The following is an 18,417-nucleotide window of genomic DNA, read 5'->3' on the forward strand; positions in this document are numbered from 1 at the left end:
ACTTTGTTTCATGGCTAAACTATGATTATTTTGTCTTGACTTGTTTTCCTTTGTTTCTGCATTTTCTCACTTCTCTAAGTTTATTCTTTGGAACTTGGGGAAGGCCTAGGAGGCTAAAGCTTTACGACAAACAAGAAGCAGGTGGAGGTCATGGGGTGGGGGAGGGGTCCTGTCCTGGGAAGGCCCCATAGGGTCCTGCTCCATTGCACTCCAAAGGGTCATTTGTGAGTATGTAACAGGAGATGGTCTGTAAACAGCCTTCTAAATAGAGTGAGTCGTGCTATCTGCAGGATTTTTGTATTTTTGAAGAGGGTTATGCTGAATTGGTATCAGAGCTGAATTTCTTGGAACAGTAAAGGAGAGACTTCTTAGAATAGTAAAGGAGAGACTTCTCACTACTTTAACCTGGGCACTCTGGTGGCACTACTTAGATTAGCATCCTGACACCACCAGTTAACTGGCTGTGTGATTCTGGTTGAGCCACTTAAACTCTAGAAGCTGCAGGATCTTCATCTATAAAAGAGAGATGATCACATAGTATCCACCTTGAAGGGCTGTTATAACCCATGTAAGAATTAACTGAGATAATCTGTATAAAGCACTTAATGCCTATCACACAGTAAATTCTAAATAAACAGTAGCTAAAATCATCATTCTCATCATATCATCATCATCATCACCATCATCGCCACCGATAATCTTTACCCCACACAGCACTCAGCTTCTCTTTTAAATAAATGTTGAATTAATATTTAAAGAATGTTAAGGACTTCCCTGGTGGCGCAGTGAATAAAACTCTGCGCTCCCAGTGCAGGGGACCAGGGTTTGATCCCTGGTCAGGGAACTAGATCCCACACGCATGCCACAACTAAGGAGCCTGTGTGCCGCAACTAAGGAGCCAGCGAGCTGCAATGAAGCAGCCTGCCTGCCGCAACTAAGACCCAGTGCAACCAAATAAAAATAAATAAATAAAAACTAAAAAATCGACAAAGTACTTTAAAAAAAATTTTTTTAAATAATGTTAAAGAGGCATTCTCCAGTTTGCCCACCTGTCGGGTCTAGCCAGTGATATTCAGGAGTCTTGCCAAACCTGCCATGGTGGGACTATTTGCACCATGGATATTGGCAAATGACACAAACCAAGGCTTCTCCCTCCCTCCCCGACTCCCAGCCAGTCGTTAAATATTTGCCAGAAGCACCACTGTTTACACCCCTGCCCTGTCCTGGCTTTGGAGGATCCAGCAGAGGAAACTTGCTGTTTCTTTGTGGTTTGCCAAGCCCTCGGATCCTGCTTCCATACAAAGAAGGCCACTAATCACTGGTGCTGAATAAACATGAGGGTGATTTAAATGTCAATGTGCTTATCATCAAAAGCAGATCTGCTTTTGATGGTGCAGTGAGTCTAAGGGAAATTGTGGCTAGTGATTGTAGATAATCCAGGGCTTACAGAGGGGTGCTCGGTGTTTTCATAGGAGCAGCAGGGCTAAGCTAAGAGTATGGACAGTGCGGCCAAATCCACAGGCTACCTTTTGGGCGGGGAGCCTTTCCTGGGGCTTGGGGTTTGCAGATTGTGCTTCTAAGATTTTTTCCTTCTGTCGTTAGATGCTCAGATGCAAGGAATGACAACTTTAGAATTCCTATATAGGAGGCGCTTCCAGCCAGCAGTCTGATCACAAGGAGGCATCAGGGGATTTATCTGAAGGCTGTATTTCCAATAGCAAGCCCACAGTTTTTTATTGATTGTGTGGTAGAGATCAATAAAAATCACCTGATTTTCTCCCAAGATTTTTTTTTTTTTAACTTGAACTTTACACAAAACTGGGGAAAATGTCTATTGCCCATCTCAAAAACATTTTGATGTTTATTCATTTTGGTTTATTTTTTCAAAAACACTTCAAAATATTGAGGTAGATTTGACGGCTAATGGAAATTACGGGATGGGGCTAAACCCATCACCCAAGAAAGCTCACATTTTGGAATGGCCAGTGGTTGAAAGTATTTTAAAAGGCTCCTGACAGCAAGGACGGGGCAAAGGATGGGGGTACTAGGGTAGGAGGTACATCTCGGCGACATTTCTAGGCAGTTTGTCGTACTGGTGATTGTCAGGGCTCTGGAGTCAAACTGTCTTCTTTCAAATCTTGCCTTCATCCCTTGCCAGCTCTGTGATCTTGGGTGATGTACTTAGCCTCTCTGAGCCTTCTATAAAGTTGAGAATGATAATACCTGCCCTATAGATAGTGAGGATTTAAAGAGATGGAGCTGGACCCCGTTCCTGACCCCTGGGAACTGCTCAAATGCATGTTAGCTTTTGTTAGTGTCAGCAGGAAAGAAAGATGAACTTGGGAGTGGGAGGGAAGGTTTGGGGGAGAAGATGTGGTCGCTCTGGCAGGAACTCAGCAGGGATCAGACAATGGAAGGCACAGGAGGCCCAAATGCTGAGAGAGCTCAGAATAGAAACGGTATTGATAGCAGAATGCAGAGCAGGATCACTTGAAATACGGATGTTTAATGACTCACCGCCTTTGATAGATGCTATTACCCTGGTGGGGTCTCTATCATGGGATTTGAGAATTTTCCATCTGCACTTGCAGTCTTGAGGCCTTGTTTCAATAAATGTCCAGGACAGTGTGTCCTCCTCCATGCCCACCCGCCAGCGTGCCTTCCTCTCTTCATCACATATTTAATGAGATGTGTCAGGCATGTGTGACGTGCTAGAATCACAGAGCGAAGAGGCAAAGCCCCTTAAAGGGTGCAGTCTATTTAGGGAGAAACACAAGTGCCCAGATGATTATCAGGGGGGTGAGGGGCTGTGCAGCTGAAGGAAGAGGACGTGATGCAGCCTGGGAGCATCAGGAAGACTCTGGAAGGAGATGCTGGGGCCGTCCCGAAGGCTGCGTAGGAATTAGACTGAAACAAAGGTGTTCCGCGTGAGGGATGCGTTGAAGGGAGCAAAGGCTTGAAGGGTGCATGTCGGGATCACACAGGCATGCAGGCGGGCTGCTAGCCCAAAATGCAGGCTCTATGGCTAGAAATGAGGCTTGAGAGACAAGGGCACAGAGGGCCTTCTGCTGCAGCTATGGTGACTGGCCATGGAGTGGCCCATGGTAATTTAAAACAAAAAACAAAAAACTTTAAAAATCATCCAGATAATACATGCATGTTGAAAAAAACAAACAAAAATTTAAAATACAGAGAAGCCGATGAAGAAAATAAAAATGCCTTCAAGAGAATTCCCTGGCGGTCCAGTGGTTAGGACTCTGCACTTTTACTGTCGAGGGCATGTGTTCAATCCCTGGTCAGGGAACTAAGATCCCACAAGCTGCGTGGCACAGTCAAAAAAAAAAAAAAAAAAAAAAAAATCCCTCAAAATAATCAAATGTAACATTTTGAATGAAGTCTTCCTGTCTTTTTTCTAAGCAACTGTATTTTGCAAAATTGGATCCTAACATTTCTTAACCACTTTTTGATGTGGTTTATTCTCATGTATCAATAACATCTCTTTTGAGCATCATTTTTAATACCTGGGTAGAATTTCGTTATGCACACATCGCATCCTTTATTTAAGCGGCCCTCTGTTATTGTTGACAATTACGTTGCTTCCAGTGTTTTGCTATTGCAAACAAGGCTCTGTTGCACATAATCATAGCTAAATCTTTATGGTGCCCTTAATTATCTCCCTAGGATGAAATCCTAGAAATGGAATCACTAGACTAGAGTTTAAATGTTTTCAAGGCCCCTGACATATGTTTCCACATTGTCCCCAGTTTTCTACTCTTACCAGTCCATTGGCCGTATTTGCTATTTCTCCTGTGTCTTCTCAAATTCCCACATCACTTCGAACTCGTCAACGGGGGACCATCCAGGGGGAACGGAGAGGGATCAGGCTGGGAGATGAGGCCACTATTCTAACCTTGTGGCTGAAGGAGATCTCCCTCCTGCCCTGCACAGAGCAGGCCCCCTGGGCTAACAACGATTTAGGTGATAAGGCTGAAATCCCGAGTCTGGCCTCCCTCTTCTTGTAGGATTGCAGAGAAAACGCAGGACACCCGGTTAGATCTGAATTTCAGATCAATGACAGATTGTTTTTTAGGATAGGCATGTTCCAAAGATCACACGTGGCATTCTTATGCTAAAAATGATTCCATATTTATCTGAAATCCGACTATAACCGGGCATCCTCTGTTTTTGTTTGTTGACTCTGGGAACCCTTTGTGTCTTACCACATCCATTCTGTGTTGGTTGTATTTTCTCCTGGGGTCCCCTTGAGAAAACACTGCAGCCTGGCCAGCAATAACTTTTATTTATTTATTTATTTGGTTGCACTGGGTCTTAGTTGCGGCAGGCGGGCTCCTTAGTTGTGACATGCATGTGGGATCTAGTTCCTTGATCAGGGATCGAACCCGGGCCCCTGCATTGGAAGTGCGGAGTCTTAACCCCTGCACCACCAGGGAAGTCCCTGTCCAGCAGTAACTTTTAAAGGGTTGTAGAGTCCTTCCTTGTATCATTGGAAAGTAATATACGTAACTGATGCCCTATTGTTGGACATTCATGGTGTTTCCTTTTCTCTTCTCTCTTCTCCTCTCTTTCCTCCCCCTCCTCTCCTCCCCTCCTCCTTCCCCTCCCCCCTCCTCTTCCTCCTCCTCATCCTCCTCCTTTTCCTTTTTCCCTCTCCCTTCATCTCTCTATCTTACCTGTTTGGAGTTTAATCTTTGTCTACATCTTTAATTCTTTGTGGACCACTCAGCCAAGAGCCTCAGGGCTAGGATTAGGGAAACCCAGGACCAGAACCCTTCACAGCTTGCTGAGCCATCCAAGGGGATGAATTACGTGTCTCAGTCTAAGCACTCTTCTTGGCAAGAGATTAGGGGAATAAAAGTAGAAAATACATGAAATCACAAAAATTAGTATGTCCTTAGTGAAGGGAAGGATGTGAAGGACAAATGCCCTAGCAGAAACTGCCAGATCACATTAGCAGGTGCTGCAGGAAATCTGTTGGCTGACCTCATATTCACTGCGCACAGCTTAATCCCCCACTGGTGCCCAGAAGAGAAAGCAGGCTGGGCCCTCAGTCAAAGCGTCAGGTGGTTGAGAGCCCCGTGGGCCCACCCCATGGCCAGGAACCTTAGCCAGCTTGATTCCTGATGTCTCTCAGAAGTGAAAATTGAGGCAGGAAACCCGCACATAGTAGGCTGTCAATAATCATCTAGGTTGTCTAGATGATTGATTTATTGGACAACTCAGCAAATCAATGACTCAATGATCAATATTCCCCTCTCTGGGCATTTACTTCTTCATCCGTATAAGGTGAGAGCTCTTCCATCTCCAAGAACTCGGTTAGTCTCTGATTACTTTCCAAGTTTTTTTCCCCAAAGATTAGGATCAGGATGAAATTTTTCTATAAAGGGCCAGCTAGTGAAAATTTTAGACTTTGGGCCATATGGTCTCCGTCGTCATTACTCAACTCAGCCATTGTAGGGTGAAATCAGCCACAGACGGTAGGTAAATGAACGGGCACAGCTGTGTTCCAATAAAACATTTTTTATAGACACTAAACTTCGAATTTCATATAATTTTCATGTGTCCAGTAATGTTCTTCTTCTTTTGATTTTTTTCCCAACCATTTAAAAATGTGAAAACCATTCTTACCTCATGGATTCCAACAGAGCAGGCAGGGAGTCAGGTTTGGCCCATGGGCCATAGTTTGTTGACCCCACTGGAGATTCAAGCGCAAACACAACTTCCAGGAAGTCCCTTGAGCACCTTAAACAGAAAGTTCAGAGTGAGGATGCTCTTTCTCCTTGCTGTGTACATACTGGTCACCATGTCGGCCAAACTGGCTTTCATAGACATATAGCCCTGCCATGCTCTCACTCTAGAACCTAAGATGGCTCCCATGTCAAGTCCTTCGTAACCAAGACCTGTATGTCACCAATATTTCAGTGGGCTCTTCCCTGTCACATAACACTGATATCACACTCCTTTCTACAGTCAGTGTTTGAGCTGCCCCCTCTGCCTGAGTGCCTGGGAGCCTTCTCTGTGACCATCCAGGCTGTGCCCCTCCCATAAGTGGCACCGAGAAACCTTCCCCCAAACTACTCTGGTCTCTATCTTCCCTGAACTCCAACCACCATATGAGATGGGACCTTGATATTCCTGTTGCAGGAAGGGGGACCCCTTCCAGGGCTCAAGAGTGGGCTCTTGTCTAACACTCGGAAACGAATTGTCCGAGGAGACACACGGGCTGACAAAGCAAGAGACTTTATTGGGAAGGGGCGCCCGAGCAGAGAGCAGCAGGTAAGGGAACCCAGGAGAACTGCTCTGCCACGTGGCTCGCAGCCTCGGGTTTTATGGTGATAGGGTTAATTTCCGGGTTGTCTCTGGCCAGTCATCTTGCTTGGCCCATAGTTGGTCTGACTCAGGGTCCTTCCTGGTGGCACGCATCTCTCTCAGCCAAGATGGATTCCAGCGCAAAGGACTCTGGGAGGTTGGTCATCTCCTCCCTCTTTTGGCCCCTCCCAAATTCTCCTGTTAGATTTGGGCGGCAGCACCATGTTCCTTATTGGGACCTCCTGCTGTGAGAAAACTCAGGCAAGCGAGGCCTGGCCAAGGCCGGTGGTTTCGGTCAAGAGTTCTCTAACATTCCCACCAGAGAGGTCAGACTGCCTGGGTTCAAGTTCCTATTACTTACTCTGTGGCCTTGAGCAAGTTCCTAACACCATCCAAGGGATGATAATGATAATACTCACCTGATAGGGTTGCTGTGAGAGTTAATTGAGATGATTTTTATAAAATGCTTAGCCCAGAATCTGGTGCCCATAGTATGAAAACATTAATAAATGCCAGCTACTACTATACTTCTGTGTTGTTTGACATTTTTACAGGGAGGCTGTCTTTAATATGTGTATAATTTTTAAAAGACCAAAAGTACCCTTTTAGGTCTAAAACAAAAGCAAAAAATATTGTTGGTAATTTTTTCAGGGAAACTTGTAATTGACATGCAGCATACACACAGAAAAGGGCACAAACCCCAAGAGTTCCACTTGATGAGTTTTTCAGTATTAGTAATTTTTCTGAATCCAAACAGAGATGATCTAGAAAAGCCTGGGGGAGAGAAGAGTAATCCATGCTTGAGGGAGGTGACATTCTTTTAGGAACAGTGTCCCCTCCCGGATGAGGGTCTGATTACAATCCAGGGAGAAGCCAGTTAACACGCAGACCATAAGTGTGCCACGGGGAGAAAACAGGCCTTCTGTGACGTATCATAAAGGTGTCCCTTTCATGGATGTGTCACCTGAGCCCGTGTGGCAGGTATCTCTCTGGTCGCTTGGTCCCCAGCGTGGTGCTGAGAGATGACTGAGCCCAGGGTCTCCCTGGAGATGTCTCAACACTTATTCTCCCCCAGGGACAGCGTTTAAGCTCATTAATCCAAGAACACCAAACGCGCACACGCTCACCATCTTAGTGCCATTAGGTTGGAGGAAATTGAAGTAGCACAGAAAGTGAGATTTATTCTTTGATGCACGAATGTTGGCTAAGAGTTTTCAGGAGTGTCTGCCAGCTGGCAGCCTAGCTGCTCACCTCCTTACCCAGGGCAGAAGGGTGGACAGAGTAGCCTTTCCTTTGCACCTACTATGTTTGTGCTAAGCATAGGGCTGCCTGCTCTACACAGATAAGGTTATTTCATTCTCATACAACCCCAGGACAAAGGAATGGTTCCTTTTCAACAGTGAGAGCACTGAGACCAATGCAAGCAGTGAAAGGACTCACCCAAGTCGTACAGCCAGTCAGCGGTGGAACTGATACCCGTACTCAGGTCCGGCAGGGTCTAAAGCAAGTTATCACCTCTAAATGCTAGCAGAACAAGGCTCCCAGGATCCTTGAAACCCCTCATCCTACATCTGAGGAAACAGAGGTGTGGGTGAGAGGTGAGAGTTGTGAGTTAAGATTTATTGGGGGCAAAATGAGGACTATGGCCCGGGAGACAGCGTTTCAGATAGCTCTGAGAAACTGCTCCAAAGAGGTGGGGGGGAAGGTCAGTATATACATGATTTTGGTGAAGGGGGAGTACATGCAGTCAAGCACATATTTTTTGCAGAAGGTTTCTGCTAGTCTCGTGAAAGTTACTGCTAGTCACGAGCAGACGTCACCATGAAGGATTTTAGTGCTTTTCTAGATATGAGGAGATGCAAGATTGGGCTCATAAAATCATCTCCTGAAAATATCCAACTATCTGAAGACCTGTTCTGCCAGTTTTTCCCAGAGCACAGAGTGCTTCGTTTCTGATCTCTACCCTGAACTCCTTTCAAGGGGTGTCGAAGGTCAGCAGCTGGAGCGACTCGTAATTTAATCCTTGTAGAGGTAGATGGCAAGTGGCAATTTGTAGGTGACAGATCCGAGGACCACGAGGCGTGTGGAAGAGGAAGAGAGAGAAAGAGAAGAGATGGAAAGCTGGCGACAAGAGAAAAATCTGAGGAAAACAACAGTGCTATCTACTAGGAATCTTAATGGGGTTCTGACGCATGCCTCTCTGTGAGAGCGTCACAAGAATTTCACCTTGCTTGTTAATGTGGGGTGAACTTGGATGTGCTTGGGAGCACTCAAAACATGCTAAGTGCAGTTTCGAGATGGACAAAGGGTGAAGGCCCCCCAGGGCAAGCCCGCCACACCTGGGTTACATGTAGGAAGAAGACTGGCGTGAGATTCACCCAAACACTCGGAGTGGAACAGTGGCCTCTGGTGCACGTGGATCAAGGTTATGTGTAATCTTAGCTCCTTCTTCGTACTTGTTTGTATTTTCCAAAATTTCTACAATGATCAGGAATCTGTTCTGCAATCAGATAAGAATTTTATTTTAAAAATTTTATGGAGAGGAATATAATTTTTAAAAGTTGTTTTAAGGTTGAACGTTAGCTCGATTTGTTCAAATACCCTGCTTATCCAGCATCATTTTCTCTTTCTTTTCCCCCCTGCCTCTTTCTAACGACTAATAATAGCAACGGATGTGATTTACTGAGCATTGTACTGTGTATGTCCCAGACACGTGCTCAGTGCCTGACATGCATAATAATCCTAGAAAGCTGTACTATTATAATTCCTATTTCAAAGATGAGGAAAGTTAGACTCAGACAAGAATTTCTGGCACACGGCCCCTTTGAACTAGAGATGTTTGGTGCCAGTACTCTTGCTTCTAACATTACCTGTCGCTCTTTTGTTCTTTCATCATCTTTCCTTCTCTCATCTTTCAAAAAGTATCTATCAGGTACCTGTGTCAATTCTGTGGTTATAACCCAAGATTTCTCGACTTCATCATGATTGGCATTTTGAACCAGGGAATTCTCTACTGAGGCGGGCTGCCCTGTGCATTGTAGGATGTTTTGGAACATCCCTGGACTCTACCCACTAGATGCCAGTAGCAATCCCCCCACATACCCAGTGGTAACAACAAATATGTCTCCAGACGTTGCCAAATGCCCCCAGGGACCAAAATCATCCTCCTTAAGAACCACTGATGGAGCCTCATCTCCACGCTAGATGTGGAAAAGGATTCTGGAGCACCTCCGGTTGAAGGATCGCAGATAGAAACCCAGGGGCACAGCTTGTACCCTTCTGGCAAAGCCCCCAAGCTCATTTGTGGCAGCTGCCACCTGCTAGGACATTCCAGGGCAGGGTTTGACAAGCGCTTGGAGTGCCTGCCTCTGGCAACAGGAGCAGGAGATGCAGGCTGAAGCGAGACGTTACTGCCACTCGTCCTGAAAGCTGGGATGCTGGGGGTCACACGGGCAGGGCAGGGGGCCCCAAGTTGGTCTGTGGATGGCACTTCTGAATGGAGATCAGGTTCTTGGTGAGGACGCCAAGGAAGGAGGCAGAAAGATCAGTGGATTCAGACAAATCGATTTCTGGTCCTGGTCCTGCCCCTACTTTGCTGTGCAGACTCACTTGAGCCTTTTGAGAATATTCATGCTTTCCTCCATCTCTTCCTGGGACAGAAGGTTGATGTGTCCAAAGTGGTCCACTCCATCCCCTCACCTCCTTCACTCTTCTTCGGAGCGTCTGACGTTCTGTTGTATTTGTGTTCACCCTCTGTCTCTCCTGATTAAATTTCAGCTCATGAGGGCAGGGGAGCTGGTGCATCCCTGGAGCCTATGTCATTGGTGAACGTAGTAAATGCTCAATAAAGACATGCAGAATGAAGGCACACACACACCCCATGGGGAAGCTATTTGGAAATATGTCTCAATGGCCATAGACATGTCATACCCTTTGTACTCAGTGGTTCTACTTCTAAAAATCAGTAGCCCCCACCCCAAATAATCCAACACAAAAGAAAAGCCTTAGGTGAATCCATGTTCATCCTAACGCAGCTAAAATAACACAAACAGGGCTTCCCTGGTGGCACAGTGGTTGAGAGTCTGCCTGCCAATGCAGGGGACACGGGTTCGAGCCCTGGTCTGGGAAGATCCCACATGCGGCGGAGCAACTAGGCCCGTGAGCCACAACTACTGAGCCTGCGCGTCTGGAGCCTGTGCTCCGCAACAAGAGAGGCCGCGAGAGTGAGAGGCCCGCGCACCGCGATGAAGAGTGGCCCCCGCTTGCCGCAACTAGAGAAAAGCCCTCGCGTAGAAACAAAGACCCAACACAGCCAAAAATAAATATAAATAAATAAATTAAAAAAATAAAAAATAAAAAAATAAAATAAAATAACACAAACAACTCAAAAAGCCCACCTAAGTAATCAAGATAAAGGCATAGGGAATTCCCTGGGAGTCCAGTAGCACTTGGTGCTCTCACTGCCAGGGCCAGGGTTTGATCCCTGGTGAGGGAACTAAGATCCTACAGCCGTGCAGTGTGGCCAAAAAAAAAAAAAATAAGGGCATAATTAAAACTGCTCTGATAAATCTACTTGGTGAAATTCCAGGCAGCCATTACAAATGTTGTTTACAGTAAGATGAGTTAATATTGCAACACACACACATGAAATACATAATGCAAAATTGTATATACAACCCAATTGCTGAGATTATAGGGGTGAGCTTCCTTTCACACTGTTGGTGGGAATGTCATGCATGGTCCCTCTGGAGGACAGTTTGGAAATTCCTATTAAAATGTTCATGTCACTTAACCCTCCAGTTGCATTTCTGGGAATTGACTTAGCTAGGAATTCCTTTATTTCTAGGAATCTATCCTAGAATATTTCTGGAAATAAGTCTAATACCTATGAATGGGAGGAATGGTTAAATAAATCGCTGTAGATCGATATAATAGAATACTATATAGTCATTAAAAATGAGATGTGCATATCCTGACATGGAAAGATGCCCAAGACATATCATTAAGTTATAAAAAGCAAATTGCAAAACGTTTTTTGTTCATGAATGATGGTGTCATCTTTGGTAGTATAAGCATAAACATTTTTTTCAATCTGGAGGAACAGATAACAAACCACTGACAATGGTTTTCTCTAAAGGACAGAGGGAGATTTTCTGTCTATGCGGTGAATTTCTGTAATGTTTAAAAGCTTTTCACATAGCTGAAAAAGGAAAACACTGAACCCACAGCATGAAGCCTCTCACGTATGCCAACAAAAGCCAGGCATGGGAAGACTGGAAGGAACTCTATCAAGGTGTTATTAACTGTGATTGATCATTTCTAAGTCATGGGATAAAGGGCAGTTTGTTTTGTTGTTTTTTTTTACTTTTGGTGTAAAACTTCTAAAGAGCATGTGTGGGCTTTACAGAGGACAAAACTTCCCCATTAGCCCTCTTTGTTGAAACCAGGGTGGTGCTCAGGGTGTAGAGTTCTGTTGATGTAACTGGCTGTTGTGCGCTGTCCTCTTTCCCCAGGATGGATGACATCCAGCTCTGCAACGACATCATGGACTTGAAGCAGGAGCTGCAGAACTTGGTCGCCATCCCAGGTAACCATGGGGGACCCCACCTCATGAACCAGCTGCTCGGAGCCCCCGTCTGGAAGGCCCTAATGCAGCCTCATTCTTGCAACACAGTGCTTGCTCCCTGATCATGTGGTTCAAACTCTGCATCGGGCAGACCCGAGTTCAAGTCCTAATTCTGACCACCTCCTTGACCTTGGGCAAGTCACATTATCTCTCTGAGACTCAACTTCTCTTCCTCTGAAAATGGGGTAGGAATAGTAAGAGTACCTAACTCGTTGGGTATAAATCTCACTGCGAAAAATGAAACAACACAAGCCACGTGCTTAGCTTGATAGCTGGTCCAAAGAGTCCAGTAAATATTAACAATGATTACTCTTATTATCCTGTTTGGGAACTTTGGAGTCAAACCTAGATCTGTCACTTATTAATGATGTGACCTTGGGCAAGGTACTTCACTATAACTCGGTTTCTTCGTCTGTAAACTGGGACAATCATGCTATCTACCTCAAAGGATTGTTGTGAGACTGACCGAGGGGTGACACATGTAAAGTACTTAACACAGTTCCCATCGTATAGTGAGTGCATAATAAATAAGTGCCATTATTATTATTACTATTATTATTATTATTATTATCATTAACTGAACACATTTCTACTCAGTGGTCAGGACTCAGCGCTTTCACTGCCATGGCCCAAGGTTCAATCCCTGGTCAGGGAACTAAGATCCCGCAAGCCCTGCAGTGTGGCCAGAAAAAAATAGAATGAGGAGGGGGGGAAATAGCCAAGTCCAGACACTACCCACTAGAAACTTCCATTTGATTAGCGTGGGGCTCTGGCGTTGGTCATGTTTACAAGCTTCTCACATGGTTGTGATGGGCAGTCAGGGCTGAGAGCCGCTGGGCCAAGTCTCTCATTTTATACTCCTCCGAGGGATCATTTAGTTGAAAGATACAAAAACCCATCGAAGCTTATGTAAACACAAAATGGGCAGTTACTGAAGGACTGCGGAGACTCCTGGAGCCTGCGGGCATTATCGTATTAGTTTGCTAGGGCTGCCCTGACAAATTCCCACAAACTTAGGGTCTTAAAACAACAGAACTTTATTCTTTGAGACAAGCCAGAAGTCCGAAATCAAAGTGTCAGCAGGACCATGCTCCCTCCAAAGGCTGGAATAGAGAATTCTTTGCCTCTTCCAGCTTCTGGTGGTTCCCATCAGTCCTTGTTCCTTGGCTTGTAGCTGCCTTATTCCAGTCTCTGCCTCTGTCTTTGTGTGGCCTTCCTCTCTTTGTGTTTCTCTGTGTGTCATCTCCTCTTCTTATAAGGACACCAGTCATTGGATTAAGGGCTGACCCAATGAGTATGACCTCATCTTAACTAAAACTGCATCCACAAAGACCCTATTTCCAAATAGCGTATTTCCAAATGAAATTAGGGGTGGCAGGGGCGTACTATTTATTCTCAAACAGGCAGGAAGCTCAGCCCAACTCACAAGAGTCGAGAACCAAAAACAGGAAAGCAGGAAAGCTGTGGAATGTTCTTTGGCCCTTGCTCTCTCTTTCTCTCTCCCTCTCTGTCTCTCTCTCTGTCTCTTTCTCTCTTACTCTCCATTTTGGAGCATGTTCCATTTTCTCCCTCTATAGCACATGAGCCAAGCAAGGCCACTTTGTTACCAAACCCAACCTGGGTCTGCTTGCCCGCAGGCTGTAAAGCCAATGTACTGACACCGGGTCGTGGTGAAGGAAAGTGCAGCGTTTATAGCAGGGCCAAACAAGGAGTCCAGGACAGCTAGTGCTCAAAACGCCTGAACTCCTCCATGGGTTTCAGCAAAGCATTTTAAAGGCCAGGTGAGGGAGGGGCATCCCAGGGTATGTGATCAGCTCATGCACAATTCTCCAATTGGTGGATGGTGAGGCAACAGGGCGGTGTCACTCGGGGAGGAGGGGGCGGTTAGCATTATGAATCCTCAGGCTCCAGGAGGCCTGGGGGCTATGTGCTCTCGGTCATCAAGTAGTTAACATCTTCCATTTGGTGGGGGTTTTAGCATCTGTAAAACAACTCAGGAAGTGTGCATCAGATACTGTTATCTAGGGACTTCAGAGAAGAGCTACAGCAGACGATATGGGGGAGGGGTCTGTCCCAGGAAGGCCCCACAGGATGCAGCTCGGTTACAACCTCATCTCCCTTCCATGATTTTCCCACACAAGACCCCAACTCTCGGGCCTCTGTGTCCCAATTTTCAACTTCCCAGGGGACTATGATGGGCCTGACATGGACTGACGTCTCCCTCTTGAGAGGAAGGATTCCCAGAGCCCACTGCTGGCTCAGCAGGACACTTGGGTGCCACTGAGACAAAGGAGACACGAGTGTGTGGCCGCCAGGCCAGCCACGGCCTCCTCAGGCCACAGGGGCTCCACCGGGGGCCGTGGCAGCCTCTAGAGCATGGGTAGGAAATGGGTAGGAAATGGGTGGGAAATGGCTGGGGGTGGGAGTCTTTGGTTGACACAGTGTCTGGGCTGCATGACTGACCAGGACTGGGAGTAGGGTAGGAGAACAAGGCACTCAGCTGGAGCATGAAAAATTCAGCAATCATATTTTCATGCAATATTTAAAATACCAGAATTCATGCAAAAAAATATACCAGAAGTTTAAATAAAGATGAGATCGGTACTGACACTCAATGGGCGGAAGCCAGGAACACTAACCCTGCATGGAGGGGACAGCCCCCCTGAAGGACAAGTTCTGCTTGAAATGCCATCAACTGTCCCACTGGGAAGCACACAAGGTCATAGGGCCACTTAGCAACAGAGCCCAGGTCCTCAATGCCAGCTCCATTGATTCTGCCGGGAGACTGCATCTTCCCAATCACTTCTGTGCAGAAATTCAGATATTAAAGTTCCCTTTCCTCTCCTGCTTTCCCTGCTCACCCCTCCCCACCTCCTCCTCTGACTCCTTGTTAAGAGCCTTTCTGTGCATTCCTTGGGCCAGTGCCAGGTTTCTAGATGGATTTAGCTGAGTTTAGGGGGGAAAAAAATGGTGCTCCCGGCAATTTATCAATAAAATTATTGAGTAAAGAGAACACCGAATGGCCAAGAAAATCATGTTTCTCCAGCCGGGGTCAGAAAATAATTTACCAGACTGTGATGAGAGAGAACACCTGGAGCCCTCCCCGCCTTCAGGGCTTCTCAAGAACAAGCCAAGATGCCTCACCTCACCTCCACTGCCACCACCGCCCCCTCAGGGCTGGGGATGCTTAGACCTGGCTGTAGAGGCCATGATACCCTCCCCTTGGACATAAAAATAGTGTCTCCCTCATAGGGTTGTTGGAAAGAATTAATAGTGGTTCTCAAGCAGGGGTGAGTTGGGCCTCCCAGGAGACATGGGCCGTGTCTGGAGACAGGCTTGGTTGTCACAACTAGGAGAGGGGGCTGCTACCAGCATCTAGTGGGTAGAGGCCAGGGATGATGCTCAGTATCCTACAGTGCACAGGACAGCCCCCATGACAGAGAATGATCCAGTCTCAAATATCAATAGCACCGGGCTTCCCTGGTGGCGCAGTGGTTGAGAATCTGCCTGCCAATGCAGGGGACACGGGTTCGAGCCCTGGTCCGGGAAGATCCCACATGCCGCGGAGCAACTAGGCCCGTGAGCCACGATTGCTGAGCCTGCGCGTCTGGAGCCTGTGCTCCGCAATAAGAGGGGCCGCGATGGTGAGAGGCCCGCGCACCGCGATGAAGAGTGGCCCCCGCTCACCGCAACTAGAGAAAGCCCTCGCACAGAAACGAAGACCCAGCACAGCCAAAAATAAATAAATAAAAAAAAAAAAGTCAATAGCACCAAGGCTGAGAAACCAGATTAAAAATGTAAAGCTCACGGTAATACAAATACAATGATAATTGCTACAATTTATTAAGCACTTACATTTTGCACACTTATGCTATGAGACTTGCTTTTCCTTCATTAAATAAGTGTTTATTTCTTTTGTACCTCGTTTGGTAAATATTTAACCTAGAGGGCACTTAATCATTAAAACAACAGTGACGATGTAAAATAATAGCCTATAATAGTAGCAGCTGACTGTTCATGAACTCTTACTATCCACCAGGCTGTAAGCCTAGTGTTTTACTTGATTTCTCTCTCTTACAACTTGCAACAACTTTATGATTATCTGTGTTGAGAAACTGGATGCTCAGAGAGGTTGAGGAATGTGCCCAGAGTCACACAGCTAGGAAGGGGAGGAGCTGGGGCATTAAGCCAGGACTGTCTGATTCTATGGCAAGGGCTCACAGTTGTGATAGGGTCTACAGGCCAGGGAAACCAGTTAGGAGGCCATGGCATGGTCCAGGGAGAGCTGATGGTGGCCTGGGCTAAGGAGATGTGCTGGAGGAGATAGATGAGAAGCAAGTTGGAGGGTCACATCGGCAAGCACGTGAAGATGCTAGGAATCAGGTGTGTGATGCCAGCAGGGGATAAAGTTGGCAAGTAGGTGGGTGATGATGGCAAAAAAAAAGTGTGTCCCTAGATGGGTGGTGCCTGGAAGCAGGTGAGTGATGCTTGCAGGCAGGTACGTGATACCTGCAGGTAAGTGGGTGATGCCTACAGGTAGGTGGGTGGGGCCTGCAGGTAGGTAGGCGGGGCTTAAGGTAGGTAGGTAGTACCTGGAGACAGGTGGGTGGTACCTGGAGGTAGGTGAGAGATGCTGGCAGAAAGGGTGTGTTACAGGCGAAAGCAGGTGAACAGCATTGGCTGGTGGCGTGGAGACTTAGGTCAGTAACTGGTTTGTAAGCTAGCACAGACCCCTTTGAGTAGGTGGCTTCTCCCGTGAGTTGCTGGGAGGGGCTGCATGAGCAGAGAGCTGCAGCCGAGTATCTGGGGAGGCTGGGGGATGCCTGAACTGGCAAGAGATAGAAAACGGGGATGAATAACTTGGAGAGGGAGGTTTGTGAGTTCCTGGGGGCCCTGCCAGTTGCTGTGTGACTCTGGCTTAGATCTGGGGCCTGGCGGAGGACAGGGGGATATTGGAGGGCTGTCGCTGGTAACTTGGAGAGGATGGTGACATCACTCCCCAAGTCCAAGGGCGCTGTGGTTAACTGGCCTGCAGAGGGCAGGGAGACTCTGTGGTAGTGACGAGTGATTTGCAGAATCAGACTTCGGGACCCACCTCGAGAGGAATGATGCTACCATCGTCAGCGCAGCGATGAGCAGGAATCCAGGGGCCGCTAGCAATTCCACTCCACTTCCTCACTCCCCTTCTGATTAATGAAAGAAACCGATTTTCTCTCTAATCCAAATATTATATTCTCCTTGCCTCTGGTTCTGCCCCCAGATCTAGAGGAGATGGTCAGTGCCAGTTCCAGCAGGCAGATGGACAAGCTGCCCCATGATTTTGATCTTCTGAAAAAGTTTCTGCCCTCCTAGTTTTCTCAGTCCTCGTGTCCAGCCCTCGTTCTTTTGTTTCCTCTATGGCGCTCTAGCCCTTGGTATTTGGAACAGGATGGGAAAGCACGGGTGCTTTCCTTCTGACACATTGGTTGAGCCTCGCTATAGAGTAATTCCCTCCTGCACCCGGCCTGTACCCTCCTCCTCTCTGCCTTCTGCACGACCCCCTGGCAGCAGCAGTATCATTTACCGAGCACAGACCACGGGCCAGCTCTACGCAAAGTCATTTACTAACATCACCACAGTCTCGCATTCAAGCCTCACTGTGTATTTTACAGAGGAGGAAACAGAAGCTTGAAGAGGTCAAGTTGCTTCTCCAAGTTCATCCAGCAAGTTAAATGGTAGAGCCAGGATTCCAACCCTGGCCCCTCGGACTCAAGTGCTTTCAACAGCTACACTCAAACTGTCTTTGCTAATGTTTTATTCTTCCCAGAAAAAGAAAAAACCAAGTTGCAGAAGCAGAGAGAGGACGAGCTAATCCAGAAGATCCACAAACTGGTGCAGAAGAGGGACTTCCTGGTGGACGATGCAGAGGTTGAGCGGCTAAGGTAAGTGGGCGGTATGTCCCCTGAGCACAGGACTGGGGCTGTTAGAGCACAACTCAGTTTCCTTCCAAAACCCATCACCTGCTCCCAGGACTCACAGCTTTGCAACAGTCATGGCCTGGGCAAACGCTCCCCAAACACTGGATCCAAATGAATCCTGGCCTTCTGGCCTGAGGACCCACTTCACATTCAAGAGAAACTCAAATCCAGCTCCAAAATGTTTTGCAAAGGCCTGTGGATCTTAAGTGAATGTCATTTGAGGAGGTAACTAGGGAGGAATTACATCACATAACACACGGCAGAGCTTCCTGCACATTCTTTTCACTGAGCTTTCTCCCAGCTCATCAAGTCAACTTTTCCAGAAACTTCCATTGGTTTCTACAGAAACTCTGCCCCTGGTACTGACTTGCTTCCTTGCCTGCCCACTTCCCAGCTTTGTTCTTTCCCTTCCCCTCTCCTGGATGGCTCTGATGCCCCTTCCTAGCCTTCAGGGTCTCCTATTTGCAGATGCACTTACCACCTGGATCTGGACGACCATGGGCCCTG

The 18,417-nt window shown here is 46.9% G+C and overlaps 1 protein-coding gene across 1 annotated transcript in view; it reads left to right on the forward strand.

Annotated features, from left to right (window-relative positions):
* The window catches only part of BMERB1 (bMERB domain containing 1), a 110,100-nt gene that overhangs the window by 88,207 nt on the left and 3,476 nt on the right, over positions 1-18,417 (forward strand). The window contains exons 3-4 of the mRNA XM_068523926.1: positions 11,841-11,914; positions 17,760-17,874. Coding sequence (XP_068380027.1) covers positions 11,841-11,914; positions 17,760-17,874 — 189 coding nt within the window. The remainder of the gene's footprint in view (positions 1-11,840; positions 11,915-17,759; positions 17,875-18,417) is intronic.

This window comes from Eschrichtius robustus, chromosome 16 (assembly GCF_028021215.1).
Source record: "Eschrichtius robustus isolate mEscRob2 chromosome 16, mEscRob2.pri, whole genome shotgun sequence".
NCBI lineage: Eukaryota > Metazoa > Chordata > Mammalia > Artiodactyla > Eschrichtiidae > Eschrichtius > Eschrichtius robustus.